The following is a 26,077-nucleotide window of genomic DNA, read 5'->3' on the forward strand; positions in this document are numbered from 1 at the left end:
CTACAAACAAAACAATCTGCTTCTTTTTCAAGAAAAACTTGGCTGAGTTTCTGCAGCTGGCATCACCTTGCAAGACCTCCCTTTTATCTGGTATCACTGGTGTCCGAAGCCCCTGTTGCCCAGTTTACACCACAGTCCTAGGCACTCCTTGTTCTGGAGTGTGAAGCTAATCAAAGCAAGAAAGAAAGGAGGGAGGGAGGGGACATAGCTCCAGCTTCTGAAGAAGCCATGTCAGGTTCAACCTGCATCAGTTATGCAAATCAAGCATAATTTGCCTGATTCATTCTGGTTTTGCCAAGGAGGGGGGCGGGGAGGGCTATGCATGAAAGTCTTGCCTTCCTTACTTCCTGGGAAGCATTCCAAATATGTGCCCTGCCTTCTAATGTTCTGCCAGATAATCCACATTTATAGCCTTAAGGGCTAGAAACTTTATATATCTTTTTTAAAAAAACAAAGCTGGGTTCCATGCTCAATACCAAGTTTTGTCTTTGTATGAAGTGCAGCCAGCCCCATCTAGGCCACTGTCCGTTAAAATAGGATCATTGGCCAGTCTAGTGGGGACTTAACTCACTGGCTCTGGGGTGGGCAAGAAAGTACATAACATTTTAGCACCCATGTTTCAAATTCAAGTATTTCAAAAGACTTCCAATTAATTTTAGTCCAAAAGATTTGGCAGAAGAGAGGCACAGTCAGGAACCAGTTTGGTAAATATCTTACAAAAGTGTAGCTGCCCCATAGTCCAAAGCACCAGAGGGCTTCCAGTGATCATGCTGAGTTCCATGGGAGCAGAGGGCTTGCCTGTTCAGTTCAATGGGACAGTGAAACGAATGGAGCAGCTGCAGCGTACATGGAGCTTCATGTACAAACCTCAAAGCCACTGCATGCGTATCAACTGTTGGATCAGGGTTGGAACATTGGCTTTCTTGCCCTGTAAAACTCTTGACAACTACAGAGTCAGCAAGCTAAATGCAAAGAGCATCTTTACTCAGATTTGTTTGTTTGGACCCGGCATAAGACTTTTTTCAGCACCATCAGTCAGTGTAAACACATTGGCCAACGAGAGTTAGTGAACTAAAATAATTAGGGGATGTGTTACATTCTCAGGACAGTCGTTTATTTTCCATAGACATCGTTTAACTAATCATGAATTGTTTCCAGTTTTTGCACGGCAGAGCCAAAAGATTTCTCATTTAAAAAGCTAGTCCTGGCTGCTTCCTGAGATTTGCAAGGAACACAGCCTAAGGCTTCCTGCAGAGATGAGGAATAGGATTGGCGGGGAGGGGGGAGGGGGGGAGAGAGAGAGATTACAATTCTCACTTTAGATATAATAGTTGATTGCAACTGTCCATTCTGCTGCACTGGGCAAGTCCTCACACTCATAGTGTGCCTGCATGTTTTCCACTATAAGCAAAAGCAGCTTTGGGGGAGGGACAATTTAAATTGAGAAAATGCAGGCTGGTTTTTTTTTATGAGGGAAAAAAAGAGCTCGCCCAGCACCATGGGCCTGATCCAGTCTGCATCTTTGCAGCTGCTTTTACCTTTAATAGCAGCTATGGGGAATCCTAGGAAGGCCTGCTGCTGTGTGTGCCTGGTCTGCATCCATTCTTAAGATTGCAACTTTCTGCACACTGGAGAGTGCAGAGCTCTGTTGAGCTTCTGAGGAAGGGTGCTTAGGACTGAGTTGTACCGTCAGTCCCTTTTCCCTCAGTTACCACATTGAGTAATGTGTTCGTGTTTGGTTTCAAAGGCACATGAGCAGAGTACCAAGTGGCAATACTTCCTCCCAGCAGAGGAGACAAAGATCTTGTGCATTCCTGCATCCCCAACAGCAAATCTGTGGCTTCTGGGTGCAAGGCAGCCATGGAGACAGCTGCTCCAGCCATGCCCAAATAGTACTGCAGCCCTCAACCAGAAACTCGGGAACCATTCCGGAAAAGGAGGACACGTCCCTACCCCACCCCCGGGCACCCCCATTTTTACCTTTAAGAAGCTAGTCTGAGCTGGCCCCTGCTCCCAACTCCCACTGCTATGAGTATTGGTAAAAGCCTCAACCACAGAGATCAAAACCACTGAAATTGTGGACCAACCCAGCTTGGCAACGCTGCAGTGACAGGGAAACCTGTGCCTTTGCCTTTTGAGCCAGCTTCCCAGGAGAATCAGTCCTCGGGGAAGGAGGCTAAGGGAACAATCCTAACGGAGGGGTGGTAAGTAATTCCTCATGGACTTGTTCCCAAGGAGTGGCTGTGGCACTGCATACATTTTGGATGGATGATAAAAAGGGGGGGTAGATCTACAGGAGGGCAGTGAATATTTTTGACAGAGGGCTAGTTTACACTGGCACCAATGTATTATCCGGCAGCCATCTATTTATGGTGAAGCAGAGCTTGAGACCTTGGAGAGCTGCTGCCAGTCAGAGTAGACAGTACGGTGCTTTGTATAGGGGAGGGGATGTCAAGTTGAAATTCCAGGTTTCATTCATCATCATCACCGTTTATTTCTGTAGTGTACTGCACTTTGGCCAATGCCCCACAAGTGGTAAACAAATCAATAGTTTTTGCAACACTAAGAATCCCAGGCACCTGGTCATTGCCAGCTGTTAAAAGTTTGGTGCTGACACCAAGGAATAGTCAATTATTTTCTCAGTTCTGTGCTGGGACCTAGACCCTGACAACTTGGTTGTGGCTCCTAGGAATTAGGAAGGTTTTGATTCCACAAACGCACACACTCCCTGATGCTGGGTGGTGACTGGGTTGGAAGTGTGTGTGGCGCTTGGATGAAACTCTCCTGGCACAGATAGCCCATTTTGTGTCCAGAGCTGAAGACCCCCTGCCTGTCAAAGGAGTAGGTGGGCATGTTCCCTACAGGGAAGGTCAAAGACCAAATGGTTGTAAAGCATTTGAAAGATACAAGTCCACAGTGCATGCTGTTAAAACTGCTGAACTGAAGTCCTTGGTTGCCTCTGCCATGCCTTGGAGTCTTTGAAAGCCAAACGGTTCCACAAGGAAAGGAAGTCAGGGGCTCAGCGGTCCGCGGGAATGTGCTGCAGAGTTGTAGAGATTCAGGTGCCGGATTCGTGGAAGGGGATCAGGAGTGCCACCACGGGTGGGTTACCGCAGCATGAGGGTCTGCAGTTGCTGTGGACTGGCTGGTGTGTATGATTCAGAGGCAATGCCACCACCGCAAGCATCCCTGGGAGGTCAGGAAGAGCAGGAGCAGTCAGTACTGGAACAAGATTACCTGTCAAGAAAGCCATACAGAGGGACTCAGCAACACACAATTGGAGAATCCAGAGCTATGGTAGGGGCCTGTGCAACAACACAGACCCCAGTCTACAGTGCCTCTTTCACCAACAGAGGATCACTTTGTGCCCCTGAGCCTCTCAAGACTTATACGGACCTCCCCAGCATCACCCTGAGCCCTCTAGGCTTCTTGTCAGCAATGCCTCCCCCTGCCTCATCTCTTCCTCTTAAAGAAAGGCAGGTGCCAGACTGGTTGAGGGGCTCCAAGTGAATATACTGTGCTGTCCAACCACTCCTCTTTTAGGCAAGTTGTCAAATAGTAGCCCTGGATGATAGCAGGGAGATGGTTGGGAATACAGTATATGTGAGATTGGCTGCGCGTGGGAAAGGTGACACCACGCCAGCTTGCAGGGGGGAAGCCCAGCCACGAGGCAGTGGCCTCAGACAGTGATGGGTTAGAGGGCAGAACTGTGTACCTCTTGCAGGCCTGCCCTTTCCCCCTCTCTCTCCCCTTCCCAGTACCTTTCTGCCCTTAGTATGGCAGTGCTGTCTCATCACCAGTGTTGAAGTAAGATGCAGTCTGGTAGGCTTTCATATATAGAAGGGGTTGGATTAGATGACCCTTGGGGGTCCCTTCCAACTTACAATTCTATGAAATGTGGAAAGAAATATGCTGTGAGCCACACGTCTGACTGCGTGTAGAGGCGACAAGAAGCAAAGCTTAGAGCTTCTTGAAGGCTGCAGGGGTGGGGGTGGGGGTTCAAGGTCTCTGCCCTTGGGGATTGTATGCAAGGAAGCTGATCTACCACATTGCAGGAGGCACCAGCTGTTTGCCTCCACTTGTGCTCTGCTTGTGTATCTGAAAATAAAGCAAGAGTTGCAAATATTCCATAAGTCTTGGAATATTTGGTGTTGTCTCTTGGAGCTTCTCACCCCTTGGCAAGGAAGTGAGCAGCTCAGAACAAACTAAGTCAGGCCATTGCTCCACCAAGCCCAGGACCTCTTACTCCAATTGACAACCGCTCTCCCAAGGTTTCAGCTAATGAGGTCTTCCTCAGTCCTGCTACCCAATATCTTAGAGACTGAACCAGTGACCTGCATACAAAGCATAATCCCCAGTTCCAAGCTATGGATTCATCCCCATCCAAAAAGAAACTGTACCCGTGGTCACGGATGATGGGAATTGTAGTCCCAAAACAGCTGGGGGGCCGAGTTTGGCTATCACTGCTCTAGCTAGACTGGGTGGCTCTTTTGCATCGGCTTCAGGTTTTGTGGGAATAGTGTTGTGAAATTGTGGAGGTGGGGCAGTGGGATGGGAGCTGTGGAAGCAGCACTGGTTATTGCATAAGTGAGACCACCTTTACCTTCTCCCCCCGACTCGATAGGGGTCCTTCCATGTCAGCTTTGAGGTGCACAGGAGGGGCAGCATAAGGGAGGCGGCAATGCATCTGTCCACACTGTACCTGACCTGTGAATGAGACGGCAGCTTCGAGCCTTATTCTTTTGTGATCAAACAAAAAGTATTGCTGGTGTGCTTTTGAGAGTTTCGTGCCCCTTGGCTTCACAAGTGGAGGGCAAGGAGAGGAAGTCACAGGGCATGAGAAACACCAGTTACAAAAATATTGGTTTTAAGGAGAAAGCAAGAAGACACTGTGAAGTATTCTGTTCTCGGAAGGTTAGTATCCCAATTCTCCCAAAATATTTATCTCAAAGTACTGGGTGAGTCTTTTAAAAGCCCCTTTTAAAAGACTCACCCTGTATTTGTGCACCAAATAGGGTTACAGTAGCCAAACTTGAGTCTCTGCAAGTGATCTTTCCCACCCACCACCCACCTCAGTACCTCAATCTGCTGCATGTTCTGGTAACTGGTACTCCAGTCCCAGCTGATGCTATCTCCCCACACCATTGCGCACATGTGCAGTGTCCCAAAGACACAAGGATGGCCCCACTGCAGCTGCCACATGTGAGAGGTCATGAAAGGCAGGTAACAGAGAGCCCCTTGAGTTGCACCTGTGCTTAGTTGTGTGAGACTGGAGCAGGATTTCAGATCTCTGTGAGGAGCAACGCAAGCCTTATGGAAACCCAAGAAGCAAATTGGGGGGGATTCATCCTCAGGAAAGGCACCTCCCTCCACATTTAAATTCCATCCTTTTGACAGGGTCAGTTGGTTTGTTTCATGGAGAGATTCTTGGTCACTCAACACCTTGGATCACAATAATCGTCTGTACACTTCTTCACAACTCCATCCCAATTTATTCAGTGGGGCTCCTTACCTAGTCTAGGGGTGGATAATCTTTTTCTCTCTCAAGATTCACACTCTCTTTGGAGTGAGCTCAGCAGGTTGAGGAGACCCTCTTTGCCAAGAGATGTGACCCATGAGTGAGAGCCAAGAGGCTGTCAGAAGAAGGAGCTACAGTACTGATACCACCATGTAAGAACCTAAGGAGAGCCCCGATGGATCAGGCCAAAGTGGGCCCCTCTAGTCCAGCCTCCTGTTCTCACAGTGGCCACCCAGATGCCTGTGGGAAGTCTGCAAGCAGGGCCCGAGCACAAGAGCACTTTCTCCCCTCCTGTGGAGGCTGAGCCAAGCCATGACGGCTAGTAACCGTTGACAGTCCTCTCCTCCTCCTCCACGAATCTGCCTGATCCTCTTTTAAAGCCTTCCAGGTTAGTGGCCACCACTGCCTCCTGTGGGAGGGAGTTCCGCAGTTGGACTATGCGCTGTGCAAAGGAGTCCTTTCTTTTATCCATCCTGAATCTTCCAGCAGCTTAGAGATATTTTATGTATTAAGTAGTATAGATATATGGGCTAAAATAAATCAATCTGTTGGGGGTTGTGGACCATAGGCTGACACTGGTGAGGACCTAGGGCAGGCATAGCCCTCCAGATGTTTGGGACTACAATTCCCATCATCCCTGACCACTGGTCCTGTTAGCTAGGGGTGGTGGGAATTGAAGTCCCAAACATCTGGAGGGCCGGAGTTTGCCTATGCCTGACCTAGGGTCCACTGGTGGCTGGGGTCAGAGGCAGAAGGGGGCAGCTCTTTCTCTCTCTCTCTCTCTCCCTCCCTCCCTCTCCCTCTCCCTCTCCCTCTCTCTCCCCTCCCTTTTTCCGTACTTGCCACCCATATGAAATGAATCTGAGCGCCCTGTGAAATAAGGCCATGGCTAACAGGGGCTGGAGGTTACCCACCCCCCTAGCACATGTGTTTAGGATTGCAGCCCTAATGTTTCAGGTGTGTCACCTGCACTACCTTGCAGCATAGGTCAGTACTGATACCCCCATCATGCAAACTGGATTGAGGCCGAGAGAGAGAAAGAGAGAGAGAGGGTGGGGGGTTTGCCTGGCTATCCTTGCAGTGATGAGACTTGAACCTAATGCATGCTACGTCAGCTTTCTCAGCCGCTACGCTGTTTTTAAGCGTGGCTGTCAACACTTACTTTCTATGTAGCTGTGGAGCGTCACCATCCTGGCCCGCTCAGGAGTGCTGAAGGGGGAATAGTGGATGTCGTCAGGCAACACCGAAGGGATGCGGGACTGGGAGCCTCCAGATGGGGGCACCGTGTGTTGGGGCGTGTGCTTTTTATGGCGCGCTCTGCAGTTCTGAAACCAGACCTGGAATGCAAGAGGCGTTTTGAGAGGGAGCCACAGCTGTGTTGATTTAAAAGAAAAAAAACTTGCTAAGTTTTACTCGAGAGTAGATCTGTTGAATTCAATGAACATGGCCCATTAAGTCCAGTAGGTCTGCTCTTAGTAAGACTTAGTTGAATACCACTCCTTGTGCTTCGGTTTCACCCTGGTTGAGAATACATCAGAGGAAAACAGAAGCAACATGATGTCTGCATAAAAATATATACCATGGATGGGCAAAAGAGGGGTCTTGGGGAGCAGTCAGGTTGGTAGCAAAAAGGATGTCTGCAAGATGGAATCATAGAACTGTAGAGTTGGAAGGGGCCCAAAGAGTCATCTAGCCCACCCCCAGGAGTGCCATATGACAGCAAGGCTACCGGAGAGAGGAAGTAACCCAGGCAGGGAGTTCATCTCTTTCTGTGATGTCTCTGTTTCAGAATGGGTATCATCCACAGTCACCACAGCCATTGCCAGAGTGTCTTACTGCACACCCACCTCAAGTCAATTCAACATTATTTTGTGAGTAATAAATCAGACATTTTAGCATCTCGTTCCTCCTTCACTGCCCTTCATCCTTGTTTGTTGAGTAGAGCATTCCGTGGGTATTTTACAGTCTCCCCTCCCTCCCCCTTCAAGCCAATTCAGAATTTTGGGAAAGGTTGCAGTACAGCTTACCCGGAATGGCATTATTCATACTGCTGGAGAGGGTCATGTTTTTGAATGCACCCTTGTTGTTTAAAATACATGCACACACCCTGCATTTGGAAACTTAGCTCTTTAGGGGGAAAGCCCCCCCCCTGCCATGCTAGAATCCTCTGCACAAACAGTTCTTGCCATGGGAAGCATTAAAATATTTCCCAGTCCTGAGAGTTTATGATTAAGAAAGCACTCCATGCTTTTCCTTAACATTTGCACTAGCTCTCCCTCAAACCTGCATTGCAGGGGGTTGGACTAGATGGGCCTTTGGGTTCCTTCCAACTCTATGGTCCTATGAAACTGCTAGCTTCCCTGTACCTTTTCCTTCCACAGTCCTTTGCAATGCTCTGCAGGGGCAATTTCCTCCACCCCACCCTGCTCCTTTTGGTTCCCTTACAGCATCTCGGTTTCTGGGTAATATTCTGAGACTGTCACCTCCGTGGAATGTTTGCAAACCCCACCCGACCACCCCACCCACCCACAATTCAGGGAACCAAACAAAAAACAGGGTCTGAGATGCCCATAGCACCTGGTTGCAAAGCTTCCGTAGGCATCCTGCGGGTTGGCATAAGAGACCAAGGAGCTCGGCTAGATGGATCTTTTGGTCTGATGCAGACGGGTGGTTTGGGTGGCCCAGAGGGCAAGTCCTTTTGGCCACCAGTGCTGCGCTCAGAACCTCACCTGAATCACTCTCCTGCTCAGCCCTGTCATGTCTGCCAGCTTTTGAAGGGTCTGCGCATCTGGGTTGTTGTCCTGAGCGAATTGTGCTTGCATGACCTAAGAGGAGGACAATACTCAAGAGTAACCCAGGCATGATGCCAGCATCCTCCTCTTCCTGCATCCCACTACCACTCTTGAGAGAGCCCACCCGGCTCTCTACCTGTAGCTGCTCTGCTGTGAAGGATGTCCGCGCTCTCTTTGCTGGCTTTGGCTGGCTGTCTTGCTCAGATGGGACCGCCCCTTCCAGTGTAATGCCATTGCCTGCAAGAGAACAAAGGGTGAATGGTGCGTATTGACTGAACGCTGGTCTTCAGCTGGTGGGTCAGGACCCACTAGTACAGGAGTTCCCAAACTTTTCAAGGCCTCCCCCCCCCCCCGGTTCCACAAGCTCATCCCCAGTGCCCCCCTTCTGCACCCTACAAAAAAACATTTTTCAGAATAGCCATTTGCACAATCCAAGTAAGGAAGATAATAACACAATAGAAGTCAAAACTGTAATGATTAATTGCACATTTATTCAAAGTCATTCGGCACAATGGATGAACTTGATCCGGTGATGTCAGCTTTTCAAAGTCTGATAGTCATTTACACCTCCAGTGCCCCCTGCCACCCCCTTGTGTCTTAGCACACACATGTGTGTGCGCACACACACACACACACACAGGTAATCCCACCGCCCACTTTGGGAACCACTGCACTAGTGGGCTGAGACCTGATATAAAGCAGGCGGCAACAGGAGCACTACCACTGTGCAATTATATGGTGAAATGTTAAGAAGTGGATCCCAAAATGCATGTTTGGGTTAAAAGTGGGTCCTGGGTCTGAAAAGCTTTAAGGTACCTGGACAAAGCTATATGTGTGTCCTTCGAGCATTTCTCTCAGCCTGAGCTTGTTCATGAGGACTAGGCCCTTGATTGGGAAATGTGTGCATCTTTACCAACTCCTACACTGCTAACTGTTCTGGGCACATTTCAAAGTACTGGTGATCCATTGTGGTTTTATAATTTGTTTTTTTTCTTCTTCTTATATTTTATTGCATTTATATTCTACCTTTTTCCTCCAAGGAGCTTAAGGTGGTGTACATGGTCCCTACCTTCTCATTTAATCCCCACAACAACCCTGTGAGGTAGGTTGGGCTGAGACACAGTGACTGGTCCCCAAGGTCACCGAGTGAGCTCCATGGCTGAGTGAGGATTTGAACCCAGGTCTCTTCCAGGTCCTAGTCCAACACTCTTAACCACAGCCCTAAATGGGTATATATATATATATATATAGATGGATCTGGAGCAGGTGATGGCTGGAAAATTTGGATGAGAATATGTGGAATATCTACCTACCACATATTCTCACCCAAATTTGCCAGTCATCACCAGATCCTACCACCACCTAAAAGACCTAGGATAATTAGACCATCCAGTTCCCTCCCCTCCACCACCAGCACCCCACCAGTCATTTATTTGGGCATTTCCTCCTCATTTTCCCCTATCGCAGCTACAACAGCTTTAATGAGAGAAACAGAAGTGGAGAAAGGATATCCTTGCTGCCCCAGTCTGCATGGGTGATTCTTTTCCACCCAGCGTCAGTTTGTTAATGAAAGCCAGGTCCAGCTCAAATTGTTGGCCCGTTTCCCAATATTCAGGACAAGATGGCGGGTTGCCGAGAACACAGCACCCCCACATCAGCTGCTATCAAGCACAAGCTCTCCTCAACTTTATGCTTTCTCTGGGGTCCTAGTCACTAAGCTCCTCTTTTATGTCCAACAGCTCATAATCCCTTGCAGGCTCTGTATTGTTCCTCCACCTTCACTGGTCAGATCAACCTTTCACTTTCCTCACAGAAGCTGCACTGTTGATTAGCATTCCACAACTGCCCGTCCACACATAGGATGCTCAAGAATATTCTGTGCCAAGGACACCCACAAAAAGAGAGAGAAAGCCACTGTTTCAGAACCCACAGGCATAAGTCACATTGGGGGCTGCTACAACAACAACAACAACAACAACAACAACAACAACAACAACAACAACAACAACATTTTTATACCACCCTTTATCTGATGATCAGACAAAAATACACAACACAGTAACAAGCAAAAACAATACCCCCCCCCACTCCTACAGACACACTGTTTAAAAGGCTATAGATTGTTTAATTAGCCAAAGGTCTGGGAGAAGACGAATGTTTTTGCTTGGCAACTAAATATCTGTAATAAAGGAGCCAGGCAAACCTTCCTAGGGAGAGCATTCCACAAGTGGGGAGCCACTGCAGAAAAGGCCCATTCTCATGTCGCCACCCTCCAGACCTCTCATGGAGGAGGCACACCAAGAAGGGTCTCAGATGATGATCGTAGGGTCTGGGTCAGTTCATACGTGGAGAAGCGGTTCTTGAGGTATTGTGGTCCTGAGCTGTTTAAGGCTTTGTAGGTCAAAACCATCACTTTGGATTGGGCCCAGAAACTGATTGGCAGCCAGCGCAGTCAGGACAGGTTTGGAGGTCATGTGCTCAAACCACCTTGCCCACAGTGAGCACATTTATTCTGTGGCTCTTGCAGCCACCAGCTCCAGGGTCACACAAGGGTTAACTCCTATGTTTAGCCATATCTTCTGAGTGGTGACAGGGACTCGAGTCTTACCGCAGACGAGACTCTAGCAACTGTGGGAACCCTTCAGCAGCTTTGGCCAGGCATTCCCTCACCCTCCGAGATATTCAGTTTGGAGGCAAGATTTGGGATGTGATTATCTTGGCCCCAGTTGAAGGAATTTTCTTCCTTTTTAACAGTTTGACTCGTTGTTGCGGGATGATTAATGGGGCTCAGATTCAGCAACATGTGTTTATTTTCCATTCCCCAGAAAAGCCTCGCAACACAGGCGAAATCGCTTTGTGATTCCCAGAGGAAACGTACATGCCAAATGGAATTGCCGCTTATGCTTTTCGTGTCCCCTCCCTGGAGCAAGCAGGAAGGGACACCCCACCCACAGCTGCCACCTGGCCTCTGCCCACCATCTGCCCTCAAGGCTGACATCTCCCTCTTCTGGGAATCGGCATCCTGAGCCACAGGAAGGGCTGGGAGGGCAGGGCAGGGCCTACCCTGGGCAGAGAGGCAGGCAGCGGGAGGCACAAATGACACCTTGAAACTGGGAGGGCTTTGCTTCAGATGTCTAGAGACGAATGCCAAAGTAGTGACTGCATCAAGTTGGGACTTCAGTTCAGCAAGTTGAGCCAGCAGAGGAGCAGGGAGGGGGTTGTGATGCAGGCAGGGCTTTGTACTAATCTGTGGCACAACAAAACTTGGAATACTAAAAAAAAGACTATTGTAGAGTTGGACAAAAAAGGGGGCAACAAAAATTATCAAGGGACCGGAAGAGCAACTCCTCACGATGAGGAAAAGTAACAACATTTGAGGCTTGTATACAAAGTTATGCACAGGGTGGGGAAAGTGGACTGAGAGATGCATTTTGTCCGTCTCTCAGATTACTAGAAACAAGCTGGATGGCCTGTTCCATAGAATGGAATGCTGGGCGTTTGGGGGCAGAAAGTGCTTTTTCGCATAGGTAAAAGTAAAGGGACTCCTCCTCTGGGGTTGCAGCGCTCATCTCGCTTTATTGGGTGAGGGAGCCAGCGTTTGTCCGCAGACAGTTTTTCCAGGTCATGTGGTCAGCTTGCCTAAGCCGCTTCTGGCAAACCAAAGCAACACACGGAAATGCCATTTACCTTCCCGCTGTAGTGGTACCTATTTATCTAGTTGCACTTTGAGGTGCTTTTGAACTGCTAGGTTGGCAGGAGCAGGGACCAAGCAACGGGAGCTCATCCCATCGCGGGGATTCGAACTGCAGACCTTCTGATCGGCAATCCCTAGGCTCTGTGGCATAGCTGTCAAGTTTTCCCTTTTTTTAAGGGAAATTCCCTTATGCTGAATAGGCTTCCTCGCGAGAAAAGGGAAAACTTGACAGCTATGCTCTGTGGTTTAGACCACAGCGCCACCCACGTCCCTGCTTTTTCGCATAGCACACAGTTAAACTATGGAACTTGCTGGTGACCACACAACTTGGATTGCTTGAAAAGAGGATTAGACAAATTAGTAGAGAGACACAAGCCAGACACAAATGCATTAGCACACACACACACACACCCTGTTGCTTCTCAGCCACTAGTATACAGAGGCAGACTGCGTCTGGACATGGAGGTTCAATTTAGCCACCATACCTAATAATAGCCACTGACATCTGTCCTCCTTGATTTATTGAATCCCCTTTTGAAGCAAAGAAGGAGTTCCTTTCCAGCTCCCAGATGAAATTACCCATTAGTCCTTCAGCAGGAGTAAAAACAACAAACCAACTTCCCCTCCCCCCCAACCCCCAAAACAAAAAAATATATATTTCAATTGGGGGGGGGGTATCCCAAATATCATTAGTGTCTAAGAAGACAGAGTTTACTAGAAATGGGGGCCAGCAAAACCTTTGTCATTTCTACACCACCAGACATTTTGGGCCAAACATGGCAGGAGACAAAAAGAGGGAAAACCCAAACAGAACAGGCCACACACGCACACACCCACCCTGCTCCATGGCAGGGAAATAATCTGAATTCTTGCCAATCTGCTGTTCTTAAACCACCACAGAATTCAAGTGGAATGCCTCACCTTGCCCCTGTATGTGACTCTCATCATGTCTGAACCTGGCAACCTCTAAGAAAAAGATGCCTGCAGCTTTGTTGCTTGCTATGGGGCAGCCCCTGTTGTTGTTTAGTCGTTTAGTCGTGTCCGACTCTTGGTGACCCCACGGACCATAGCACGCCAGGCACTCCTGTCTTGCACTGCCTCCCACAGTTTGGCCAAACTCATGTTCGTAGCTTCGAGAACACTGTCCAACCATCTCATCCTCTGTCGTCCCCTTCTCCTTGTGCCCTCCATCTTTCCCAACATCAGGGTCTTTTCCAGGGAGTCTCCTCTTCTCGTGAGGTGGCCAAAGTATTGGAGCCTCAGCTTCAGGATCTGTCCTTCCAGTGAGCACTCAGGGCTGATTTCCTTCAGAATGGAGAGGTTTGATCTTCTTGCAGTCCATGGGACTCTCAAGAGTCTCTTCCAGCACCAGAATTCAAAAGCATCAATTCTTCGGCGATCAGCCTTCTTTATGGTCCAGCTCTCACTTCCATACATCACTACTGGGAAAACCATAGCTTTAACTATACGGACCTTTGTCGGCAAGGTGATGTCTCTGCTTTTGAAGATGCTGTCTAGGTTTGTCATTGCTTTTCTCCCGAGAAGCAGGCGTCTTTTAATTTCGTGACTGCTGTCACCATCTGCAGCAGTCACGGAAGGGGCAGCCCCTACTAGGCAAGATAGGAGAGCTGCCTCCATTTATACAGCCAGGGCCTGATGCTGACCTGTGTGCCAAACCTATTTGATCCCCAAAACTCAGGGGAATGGCACCAACCTCTCATTAGTAGGGTGTGTTCAAATAGCTGCCTTAGAGCGCAAATTCTTGCATGTCCCTCTGATGCTCTTTTCCCCCTCAGTTGTTCACACCAGCATGGCCTCCTTAGTGTCAGTATCATTACTGTTCGTGTACATTCCAGGGGTGGTGTTGATGGGTGGGGATGCCTTTACTCTCTGCAGGGGTCTCCACGCCTTGGCTAGAGATAGATTAGAAGCAGCTTCAGGACTCCAATTGGTGTGAAGCTGATTTACATAATCATAGAACTACATAGTTAGAAGGGGTCCTCGAGGGCCATCTAGCTCAGGGGTCAGCAAACTTTTTCAGCAGGGGGCCGGTCCACTGTCCCTCAGACCTTGGGGGGGGGCAGACTATATTTTGGAGGGGGGAAATGAACGAATTCCTATACCCCACAAATAACCCAGAGATGCATTTTAAATAAAAGGACACATTCTAACCATGCAAAAACATGCTGATTCCTGGACCATCCGCGGGCCGGATTTAGAAGACGATTGGGCCGCATCCAGCCCCCGGGCCTTAGTTTGCCTACCCATGATCTAGCTCAATCCTCTGCATGCAGGAATCACACCTAAAGAATCCATGACAGGTGGGCATCCAACCTTTGCTTAGAAACCTCCAATGAAGGAGAGTCCCCCACCTTCCAAGGGAGTCTGTTCCACTCTTGAACAGCTCTAATCTTCCTATTGTTTAGTCAGAATCTCCTTTCTTGCTGTTCCAATCCATTGGTTTGGGTCATACCCTCCAGAGCAGCAGAAAACAAGCTTGCTCCATCTTCCATGCGGCAGCCCTTCAAATATTTGAGACCCAACCGCATCAAATAGCAGCATCTCATAACAAAGTACAGGATACAGATGCATTTATAATGTCGTGTGAAGGCAGAGTAAAAACCCAATTGCGTGCCCAGTAAACAGGATTGTGAGCACAGCCTTACTCTTTGTCACTCAGATCCCCCTTCTGCAAACAAGAGGTTGAAAGTCAAGGCAGATCCCTTTTTGCTTGAGCAAGGTCACCCAGCAAGCTTCCCTAGCTCAGAAAGCGCCTGAACCCGGGTCCAAGTCTAAGCCGCTAACAAGCCGCTGGACCACACTAGCCCAGGACATGCCACAAATGAGCGACTCAGACACCCACCCCCTTCCCCAGCTCACTCCTGCATCTTGGTTTGATTTTGTTTTCATCTCCTCGCTTAAACCTTGTAAACAGAAACACAGATTATTTTCGTTTTGAGATCTCTCCCCTTCTCTGAAATCGTTTCCATCTGCAGCCCAAGATGGCCTGTTACATACGCCTCCCCCCCCCCCCCGCACCAGTCTCATGTTTGCTCAGAAAAGAAAAATCAGACAACTTCTTAGCACTTGGGCAAAGTTTTATCTTTTGGGAATCACACACACATTAATTTGGAGGAGGAGGAAAGCACCCGGGCTGAAGAGGACCACGTGGGACCCTCGTTGAGTGCTGTTCTCTTTCCCCCTTTGTTCAAAGACCTGAAAATCCACTGCCTTGAAGAAGGGAAATGTGGGGGTCCTGAGAAGCCCATGTGCATATTCCCAAAACATCTGGTCCCCCATATGATGTTGGGTTCTTGTATCCAGCACAGAATCTCCTCTAATAATGATTTAAGAACAAACAGAACACAGGCTCTATGTTCGTATTATCAGTACTGTATTCAAAGTTGATGATGCAGAACTACTATGGTATGTAAAACTCTTATTAAATGCTTGTTGGCTGTGGATAGATTGTTACCGAGCGATGGAGAAATAAGTCACACTTTTCCCTTCATATTTCGTTTCAGAAGACCCTACATATTTCAATTTCAGAAACGCTGGCTCATTCAATGCGTATTTCACCAGACATCGCCAAGCCAATTGACTCTGCTGCCATGTGGTGGATGTTTTTGATGTACATTAAAAAACAAAGTCATCACCAGCAGGTTCCCACCAAATTTGGCTTCATTTGGTAATGATTACATACCTATATCCATTATTACTAGTCCTCTCCATTCTGCAAGAACAATATTATTATTTTCTTGTCTTACTTTCGATTTAACCTCTTCATGTTCCACTGCCATATCCAACTATCTATAATAGCAAGTCACCACCTGCCTCTGTGTTTTGTTGAAAAATATTTTGATTACTTAATGAAGTTCACACACACACACACACACACACACAAATTGGAAATGACTGCATAAGCAGGTTCTGTGCAGCCACAGATTCATAGGCAATTCTGCACAATCCACAACCATACCATCTCATGTTCATGTTCTCTCTTTGTTGTGAGACAATCATCCATGGATATTGCTGTCAATCACAAGGCATGGCCAAGACTGGTGTGAGATGCTTTGTTAAAAAACATTGCTCTCTCTAACTAGATCATAAATGTTAAGATTGGTTAAAAGGAAGAGGCAAGGAGGTCACTTGGTGGTTATTTAAAACCACCATGATAGAAGCTTGGATGAAATGTGCACCGTGGATTATGGTAAGAAAGATGGAACCAATCCAAAAGAATGCCAGAGTGGTTAAAAAGCAGGGTCGATAAAGCTATAAAAGGCAAATGAGCTTGCTTTAGGAAGTGTAAGTCTTGTCCAAATAGGGAGAAGCACATACTTTGATGATACAAATGAATGTTGAGGTAATAAGGCAACTTCTGAGAAGTGGGAAAGCTAGAAAATCCATTGCATTGAGCACAAGGCTCTGTACATACAGTGGTACCTCTACTTACGAATTTAATGCGTTCCGAATGCACATTTGTAAGTCTAAAAAAAATTGTAAGTTGAATCCCATAGGAATGCATTGGGAGAAAAAATTCGTAAGTCAAAGCAATCCTATCTAAAAATTTGTAAGTAGAAAAAAGCCTATCTAAACCGCATCCAAGATGGCGGATGGAGCTCCATTCGTAAGTAGAAATATTCGTAAGTAGAGTTATTCGTAAGTAGAGGTACCACTGTACACAGATATCAGCTGTGTGTACTTCAAATACCTACAGATCTAGTGTCCAAGCACAGAATCCAGATCTAAAGAGTATATTGCTATAAACAGTAAAAAATGTATGCAAATCAGAGGCAGGGGAGCAGCTGGGACGACTGTTTACAAAGATGTGAAAGTCTTACTGAAAGATAATAAGGAGTTGACAGAGGAGATGAGTGAATTTACATTTATCTTCACTGTAGAAGAGGGGCAAGCAGGCTTTAGGCTTATCAGACTTACTTTGCATTTTTCTTTACTAGAAACTCAAGATCTAGTGGAAAAGACATATTAGTTTGAATGAAAAAACAGGATGCCTCAGAGCATACTTTAAGCCTAGCAATTTGTTTTCAGTACTGGAACTAAACTAAACTGGAACAATCCATTCACAAAAAAATCCAATTCTGGTCATGACAATTTGCTCCTTAAGGAGGATAGAGCACACTTAGTTGTTGCTACACATTAAACAATTGGGAGCCAGAAGCTGTTTGACAGCTCAGTTGGTAGAGCATGAAACTCAATCTCAGGGTTGTGGGTTCCAGCCCCATGTTGGGCAAAAAGAATATAAGAAGAACTTGCTGGATAAGGCCACAGGGGCCCCATCTAGTCCAGCACCCTGTTCTCACAGTGGCCAAGCAGATGTCCCAGTACGAAACCAGCAAGCAGGACCTGAGCACAAGAGCCACACCCTCCCCCTCCTGTGGTTTCTAGCATCTGGTATTGAGAAGCATTGCTGCCTCCAACTGTGGAGGCAGGACATAGTAAAAATGGCTAGTAGCCTTTGATAGCCCTCTCCTCCTCTTCCTCCGTTAACTTGTCCAATCCTCTTTTAAAGACATCCAAGTCGGTGGCCATCACTGCCTCCTGTGGGAGGGAGTTCCATAGTTTGTTTGCATGAGGAGGACACTATTTTATCCTTCCTTCATTAGATGTCCATGAGTTCTAGAGTGGATAAGAGTACAGGTCCTCTTCTGGTTGGGTGACTAATTAAAGAACAGAGAAGAAGAGAGGAGGAATAAATGGGTAGTTCTCAGTTGCAGTGGAGGATGCCAAGCAGTGGGGTTCCCCAAAGATCTGCATGGAGCTCCAAAAGAGTATTTCCGAATTGAGTGGGTGGGCAAAAAAAGGGAAAAGAGAGTTCAATGTAAGCAAACAGCAGCTGATGCACAAACCCTAACCTCACATATTATGCACCAACAGAGTCTGAGCTGATGATGACTGGGAACCTCAGTGGTGGGGTCTCCTTCATTGGAGGTTTTTAAGCAGAGGTTGGAGGGACATCTGCCAAGGATTCTTGAACTGTGATTCTTGCGTTGCAGGGGGTTGGACTAGATGACCCTTAGGGTCCCTTCAAAATCTGCAGTTCTATGATTCTATGGTAGCTTGGTGAAAATGTTGACTTGGTGTGTGGCAAGCAACTGTGAAAAGATGACTCCCCTTCTGAGGAGCCAGTCAGAAAGGGGTTGAAAATAATTTCAAATGCTGAAATATTGTGCTGTGGCTTATTTCGGAATGTCATGTTTTTGCTGCCTTTCTCAAAACCGTTTTGTAAAGCTGTCAGAGGGCAACTAAAATGATCAAGGGGCTGGAGCAACTCTCCTATGAGGAAGGGCTACTAGGATTGGAGTATTTTAATTTAGCGGGGAATTGAAAGGAAGTGCATGAGAGAGGTGAATAAAATTATTGATAGTGTAGAAAGAAATATATTCATTCCCCTTCACCTTTCATAGAAAATAGGAATCCCTCTTACACTGCGTCAAACAATCTAGTTCAGTATTGTCTACAGGTCAGCAGTAGTTATTCAGACAGGGAACTCTCAAGCCCTATCTGGAGACGCCAGCTACCACCCTAAACTCAGAGGTGTCTACTGAAATGGGTTGGCAAAAAAAATCAGAACAACCTAAATAAATCCACACAGTGGATAATTAACAATATTAGATCGTGGTCATTGCCTTAGATGGCTTTATAAGTGGGCCAGAGAAGTTCATGGAGGAGGTCTATCAGTGGCTGCTAGCCATTGCAGGTAAATGTGCTCCAGGTACAGCCCTGAAAGCCAGCTGGTAGGAGGGAATCAATAAGGAGGGTTGTAGGCCTTTGTGCCCCACTTCTGGGCTTCCTGAATGCACATCTGTTTGGCCACTGTTGGAAACTTGATGGCGGACCAGATGGGCTTTTGGTCTGATGCCACAAATGGCTCCTCTTCTGGTGTTTTTTATGACAAGCATATAAATATCATGCTATGTTTATACTGTGCCTTTAAAAGTGTGGCATGAATTAGTAGCAACCGTCCCACAGCAGAGGTAGCTGAGGCTCTAGGCATGTCTCCCAATTCTGACACTTTCTGAGTTTGCAACTCGAAGCTGTTGAGAAGGATGGCTCCTCTGCAGTGTTCACCAGAGCGTCTCAGAAATGAAGGACTTCCATTGGAAAGCCTTGCTGCGGGCCAGGGGAGGTTGCCTGCAGTTTGCCAGAGACTGATTTGACTGGTCGCAGCGCAAGTGGGACTCATTGGTAGGCTCAGGGCCGGATTTAAGTTAGATGAGGCCCCTCAGCTACTGAAGGTAATGGGGCCTTTTATATGTCACAGTCCAGCTGTCCTTTGTCAACAACAAATTGTCGCTGTTTTTTGTCTTGAATATATGGTAATTGATGGACCTAATAGGTATCTCAAGCCATTTGCACATAACAAAATATGCATTTTATCAAAGTAATTGTTGAACTGAAATACAATTAAGAAGAAGTATATTAATAGTGGAATACAATTAAGAATGTTAATAGTGAAATAATTATTAAGCTCTAAATGTATGTAGGTTTTATTTTATTTGTTTTTTATCTCATATTTTGGAAATGCACATCCAGTTTTTCCCCTTTAAATTTTTAAGGGGCCCCCAAGAGAGTGGGGCCCTAAGCCATAGCCTGTTTAGCTTATATGTAAATCTGGCACTGGGTAGGATTCAGGCACACAGATGGCATGCAAGTGTGAGCTCCAGGGAGGAAGAAGGCTGCTCGTCCCATCTCAAAAGAATGCTGGCTCTGGAAGCAGATTAAAAATCCCAGCTACACTTGCAACTGAAATTCTTCAACTTTCCACTGTTTGCAAGGAGCAAATCCCACCCAAGCCATGCAGATAGCTCTGTACAACAGATGCTTCAAATTGTTCCCCAAAATTCAGCTGAAAATTCAACTTATGGTAAGACTGGAGAAGCCAGGTGAAGTGGCATTTTCGGCTGAATTTCGCCTGATTTGCAATGGGAGTTGAATAATTTCAACTGCAACTGTATTTCCAAGGGAATGTCTGTCACAGAAACACCCAGTTTCTCTGGCGGTGGCAGAAGTGGTGCCCCCTTTCACCAGGCAGGTGCTCAATTGTGTGTTCATAGTTCTAACTCGGGAATGGATATTCACAAATCTTCTAAAATTGTCAGACTTGACTATTTCCATATCATTCTGTCTGCCTCTGTAGGTCAGGAGGAATTGGGCTGCTGGCCCCTTTTACTTACGGTAGTATCATCTTGGCAGTGGCAGCTTCCATGGAGGAAGGTGCTTGCTTTCTCTCCCCACCCCCTCCCTCTCCCTTGCCCTCCGTTTACAGGAGCACTTGCGATATTGCTGGTTTCCCCAAGAGCTGAGTTTGTTGGAAGGAAGCCGTTCCTCCCATCTTGTCCTTTGCCTCAGGTGGCAAAATGTTTTGAGCCAGGCCTTACATTGGGATCGCTCAGCCAGTAGAGCATGAGACTGTTAACCTCAGGGTCATGAGTTGAAGCCCCACAATGGGCAAGAAGATTTCCTGCATTGCCAGGGGTTGGACTAGATGTGCCAGAGTGCCAGAGTTGGACCTGGGACAGACCCCCACTTGGCCATGAAGGACACTGGGTGTGACCTTGCAGTCAATCGCTGCCTCTCTCAGCCTAACCTACCTTGCAGGGCTGTGGGGGGGGGTTACATGAAGAATGGGGGGAAGAACCATGGGCACCACCTTGAGACCCTTGGAAGGAAAGGTAGGGTATAAATGCAATCAACAAATAATAAATAGTAAGCGCCAAATTGAAAATGGCAACCCTTGTCAGATACTGAATGCCATCACATGCTGACCATCAGATATTGTCGTGCATGAAATAACGGAACAAAAAAAAATAATAGGTGACAAATGTAGAGATCAAGTATTTGGTAAACTTCTGGCAAATTTCTAGCATGTATCTGGAAAACATTCAACACCTAGAAACACATGGAGGCCAATTTTAGGATCGAGGGGAAGGAATCACACCTCCTACCGTCTCACAAAGGGAGTAAAGCAGACATCCGTGGGGGGGGTATGTTTCCACCTACCATTCTCTGCTGCGCGCTTGAGGTTCTCGATCATGGTGTCATAGTGAATCCGGCACAGGACTTTCTCCTCCACTAGGCCAAACTCCTCTCCAGTGGACAGCTGCCGTTTGCAGGAGAAGCAAGCAAAGCAGGCCAGGTGGTAGGCGTTGCCGCGGGCTCTCCTGACCCAGTCGCTGGCATAGATCTGCCTCCCACAACGGGCGCATTTTGTACCAAACCGACTGCAAGGAGAGAGAAACACAGAGTAAAGAAGCTGCCAGTGCCTTGGGTCGCCTCCTGCTCACTCTTCTCGTACTATACCACCAGCCCTAATAGGTCACACTCCCTTTCAGACTGAAATGCTGAAACAGTAGCCTCAGGAAGGTGAATCCCCTGGGACAGTGAATCAAAAGCCAGTGTGGAGTAGTGGTCAGAGTGCCAGACTAGGACCTGGGAGACCAGGGTTCGAATCCCTACTTCGGCATGAAGTTCACTGGGTGTGACCTTGGGCCAGCCACTGCCTCTCAGCCTAACCTACCCCCCACGGGGTTGCTGTGGCGATTAAGTATGCTACCTTGAGCTCCTTGGAGAAAAAGGAGGGATATAAATGCAATAAACAAACAAACAAACAAATAAAAAATGTAGCAACAAAACCTTGGTCCAACAAAGAGATATAGCACACCTGTTCCTCTAGATAGGCATCTCCAAACTTTGGCCCTCCTCCAGATGTTTTGGACTACAATTCCCATCATCCCTGACCACTGGTCCTGTTAGGTAGGGATCATGGGAGTTGTAGGCCAAAACATCTGGAGGGCCGCAGTTTGGGGATGCCTGATCTAGATGACATCCACCTGGAGGAACCAGAGAAAGTGCACTCATGCTATATCACCTGAAACTGTTTCACTGCCATTGGGAAATAGCATTGGGAATCATAGCTTTTTGAAATGCTACAATTCCCAAGGTTCCTTGGGGTGAAAGGTGGGTAGTGTTGATTGCTTAAAGCAGCTCTCATTTATACTGTAGACCAGGGAAGGGGAACATGTGGCTGCCCAGGTGTAGACAAGCCACAGCTCCCATTATCCTTGATTGATCCTTGGCCATGCTGGTCGGGGCTGACATTGTGAAACGAAGTCCAACAAAAGTGGGATATAGGTAACAACAACAACAACAACAACAACAACAACAGGATACAGGTTTGCCACAGATTGTGCATCGCTTCTCATGACTTGCACTGGTGATCATTCTCCACTGTGCAGCGGAAATACACCTCCCAGCCAAAACATGGCAGGAGTTCAAAATTCCACTTGAGGGAACTTAACTCCTAACCTAGTGCAGACAATTGCTTCCCCTTCAGTTCCATACTAAGGACTGAGAACATTCTCCTGGCAGAGGAATCTACCTCCCTTTGCAAGATAAGGGGCCATTCCCCCATGACCCATCTGTGGTCTTGCTCATTCTTTGAGTCATCCTGGCTGGGAGCAGGCTTCCTTCCTCCTTGCAGATGAACATGAGAACATAAGAAGTGCCAGTGGCCCATCTAGACCAGCATCCTGATCTCACAGTGACCAACCAGATGCTGGTAGGAAACCGGGGAGCAGGACCTGGGCACATGGGCCCTCTTGTGCTTTCCAGAAACTGGTATTCAGAAGCATTGCTGCCCCCAACTGTGGAAGCAGAGCATGGCCATCCTGGCTAGTGGCCATCAATAGCCTTATCCTCCTCCATGAATTTGTCCAATCCTCTTTTAAAGCCATCCAAGTCAGCAGCCCTGGGGGAGGGGGTTTCATGGTTTAACTCTCTGCTGCATGAAGGACTTTCCTTTATCTTCCTGAACCTTCCAACATTCAATTTCATTGGATGCTCACAAGTTCTAGTGTTATAAGAGAGGGATAAAAACTTTTCTCCGTCTACTTTCTCCCTTCCATGCATAATTTTATAAACTTCTATCATGCCACCTCTTACTTTTAGAGGACATGTTTACTAAATTATTGCATTTTAATGTTCTGTTCTGTTGGAAGCCTCCCAGAGTGGCTGGGGAAACTCAGCCAGTAAGCCATGTTGGTCTGCCGTAGCCGAAACAAAATAAAAAAATTCCTTCCAGTAGCACCTTAGAGACCAACTAAGTTTTTCATTGGTATGAGCTTTTGTGTGCATGTGTATCTGAAGTAGTGTGCATGCACACAAAAGCTCATATCAACGACAAACTTAGTTGGTCTCTAAGGTGCTACTGGAAGGAACTTTTTTATTTCTTTTCGAAGTGCAGTGACCAGAACTGAACACAATATTCCAAATTTGCTCACAAAATAGATTTGTATAATAGCATTATGGTATCAACAGTTTTATTTTCAATTCCTTTCCTAATGATCCCTAGCATATAATTTGTGTTTTTCATGGCTGCCACACACTGGACAGACATCGTTGAGCTAACCACAGCAAGCCCAAGATCTTGTTCCTGGTCCATCACCACCAATTCATACCCCATGAGCATATATGTGAAATTAAGGTGGTTTTGGGCCAACATATATCACACTGCACAGTTTTACAATGAATTGCATTTGCTGTTTTACTGCCCATTCCTTTCAGAGCTCTGTTTTATTGACCCTGAACAATTTAGTGTCATCAGAACTTGACCACCTCACTGCTCACACCTAACGTTAGATGGTTTATGAACAAGTTAAAATGCACAGATCCCAATATTGATACTTGGGGGACTCCATGTTCTTTGATTTGCAGAAGATAGGGAAAAGGCTTAAGACAGTGATAGCAAACTCAGCCCTCCAGCTGTTTTGGGACTACAATTCCCATCATCCCTGACCACTACTCCTGTTAGCTAGGGATGATGGGAGTTGTAGTCCCAAAACAGCTGGAGGGCCGAGTTTGCTATCAGTGGCTTAGATGGTCTATTGCAGGCATCCCCAAACTGCGGCCCTCCAGATATTTTGGCCTACAACTCCCATGATCCCTAGCTAACAGGACCAGTGCTCAGGGATAATGGGAATTGTAGTCCAAAACATCTGGAGGGCCAAAGTTTGGGGATGCCTGGTCTATTGAGACCTCCAGCCATTTTCAAGTGGTCCACAGGCAATAGAAGTTTGAGAACCACTGTAATAGATACCTGCCCTGTGAGGAGGGAGGAAGAATGGGGCAGAGGTGAGGCCTGTCTCCTCAGCATGGCCCTTGGCTCATTTGCTTCACATTGCAGGCTCTTTGCACCCACTTTGTCCCAACAGAATTGTGCCATTCCCAGCTCTGGAATGTGGCAGTGGTGCTGAGGGCTGAGTTTGGAGGTTAACTGCTCCTCCTGCGGCTTTGTAGAGCTAAAGCAGTACTCAGCATATTAAGGATGAAGCCCTGGTTCTTTTCTTCAATTTCCAAATGATTAGGAGCAAAAGAACATTTGACTATCAAGCTCCCAAGAGCCAGGTCCAATGATTACAGCCAACTTTTGGCACTATCAGCTCACTCGTCTTCATATCCAACACAGAGATGGACCCCGTGCAAACTCTGAGCCAACCTCACCGGCACTGTTGGCCACAAAGCAGATAAAGTGGGTCCCATGGAACATCACCCAAGTTGGGAGCACTGACCCCGTCCCCCATTGCTCTTATGCAGCTCCGGACAACCGGAGCAGAACTGCATCTGAAAAATGCAAGTGAGGAGTTGTGTCTGAAGAGTCTCGAAATCAAATTGGAAAGAGGGGGAAGCAAGGGAAGCGAGGAGGAACAACCAAGACTGTGCTAATTTCTTGCATATGGGGAATGCAGCAAGCTGGCTGTGAGATACTCTGTTTGCATGGTTGTACAAACAAAGGAGCGGTATTAATTAATTTTTCATTGCTGCAACAGGCTCAGGGAAAGCTTGGGTCCCCACCAGCAGCACCAGAGAGAAGAAAAATGATTTTTGAATAGACCTGCAACACTTACATTGTTCTACACAGAACAATCTGTGTAGAAGTGTAGAACAATCTGAAGAAGTGTGCATGCACACGAAAGCTCATACCAAAATAAAAACTTAGTTGGTCTTTAAGGTGCTACTGAAGGAATTTTTTTATATTGTTCTACACAACCACTTTGAGTAGTGACTGAAAGCGTTTTCCAACTTACTTGGTAGATAAATCAACTGTTACCCATTAATTTTGGGGAGGCACATTTTAATCAGGGAGGGCAGGTTTACATACATTGTTTTAACTCTAGTTTTTCTGCCCCCTGTTCCAGTAATACATCAGACCTTTAAAAATGATATTCTTTCAATGAACAAGAGCTTTTGGATCATGCTTTTAGTTATTAAGTTAAAACTGGATTTTTATAATATCACCTGCCCATTCAGACAAAGAAATGTACAACTTTGTGTAGGAAAAGCAGGATGTAATAATAAAACAAATAATTAAAAAACCTCTTTTGAAAAATGTTTACCGGTAAGTTAAATTTGAGGTGTAAGTAAATATCGTAAGGACTAAATTGGTGGGTGTTACAAGAAGGTGCTACAAAAGCAAAGTTATCAAGGCAACAAAGTAACATTTAGAATCACACACAAAACATTAGCTGTACTGTATCAACATTTGCCTCAGCTCAGATCTGTATTGAATTCTCAGCAAGACCTGAGATCATTTCTCTGAGCCACAGCAAGCTTCAGACACACACTTGCAGCCGTGTTCTCAGGATAGCCCTTTGGGGAAGTAGCCTGGGAGCCCCACTCAGCAGAATGAGCAGCAGGCCAGCCTGACTTGCCACACGTGGACGGTGGAAGAGGAGGGCTGTGTCCAAGACTCTTAAGCCCAAGTCCAAAATGACCTGACTGCACAGCAAGAAAGTGAAGACACAAAGGCTGCAGTGCTTGTGCAGCCAAATAAAAAAACATCCAAACAGCAACCCTGGCAGTGCGTAGTGTGCTCCCCACTGAACCCCAGTGGGGAGGCCTTCCTCCTTTCAGGTTTAAATTGCCATCTGCATTCAGGCTTCAAACCCCAGTGGAATGTGCTTACAGTAATTTAAACCACTCATATTTAAGTCAAGTGCTGAGAGCCTCATTGCCTGTTGTTAGTGTCAGACCTTACAAAAGGGATGGGGAATCTGT

The 26,077-nt window shown here is 46.9% G+C and overlaps 1 protein-coding gene across 1 annotated transcript in view; it reads right to left on the reverse strand.

Moving 5' to 3' along the window:
• Positions 1-2: 2 nt before the first annotated feature.
• LHX6 (LIM homeobox 6) overlaps positions 3-26,077 on the reverse strand; it is a 34,827-nt gene continuing 8,752 nt past the window's right edge. Inside the window, exons 4-9 of the mRNA XM_060270251.1 lie at positions 21,026-21,246; positions 8,447-8,547; positions 8,248-8,343; positions 6,681-6,855; positions 4,604-4,707; positions 3-3,237 (exon numbers count right to left, since the gene is read on the reverse strand). Of these exons, the coding sequence (XP_060126234.1) occupies positions 3,217-3,237; positions 4,604-4,707; positions 6,681-6,855; positions 8,248-8,343; positions 8,447-8,547; positions 21,026-21,246 (718 nt within the window). The 3' untranslated portion in view covers positions 3-3,216. The remainder of the gene's footprint in view (positions 3,238-4,603; positions 4,708-6,680; positions 6,856-8,247; positions 8,344-8,446; positions 8,548-21,025; positions 21,247-26,077) is intronic.

This window comes from Zootoca vivipara, chromosome Z (assembly GCF_963506605.1).
Source record: "Zootoca vivipara chromosome Z, rZooViv1.1, whole genome shotgun sequence".
Classification (NCBI taxonomy): domain Eukaryota; kingdom Metazoa; phylum Chordata; class Lepidosauria; order Squamata; family Lacertidae; genus Zootoca; species Zootoca vivipara.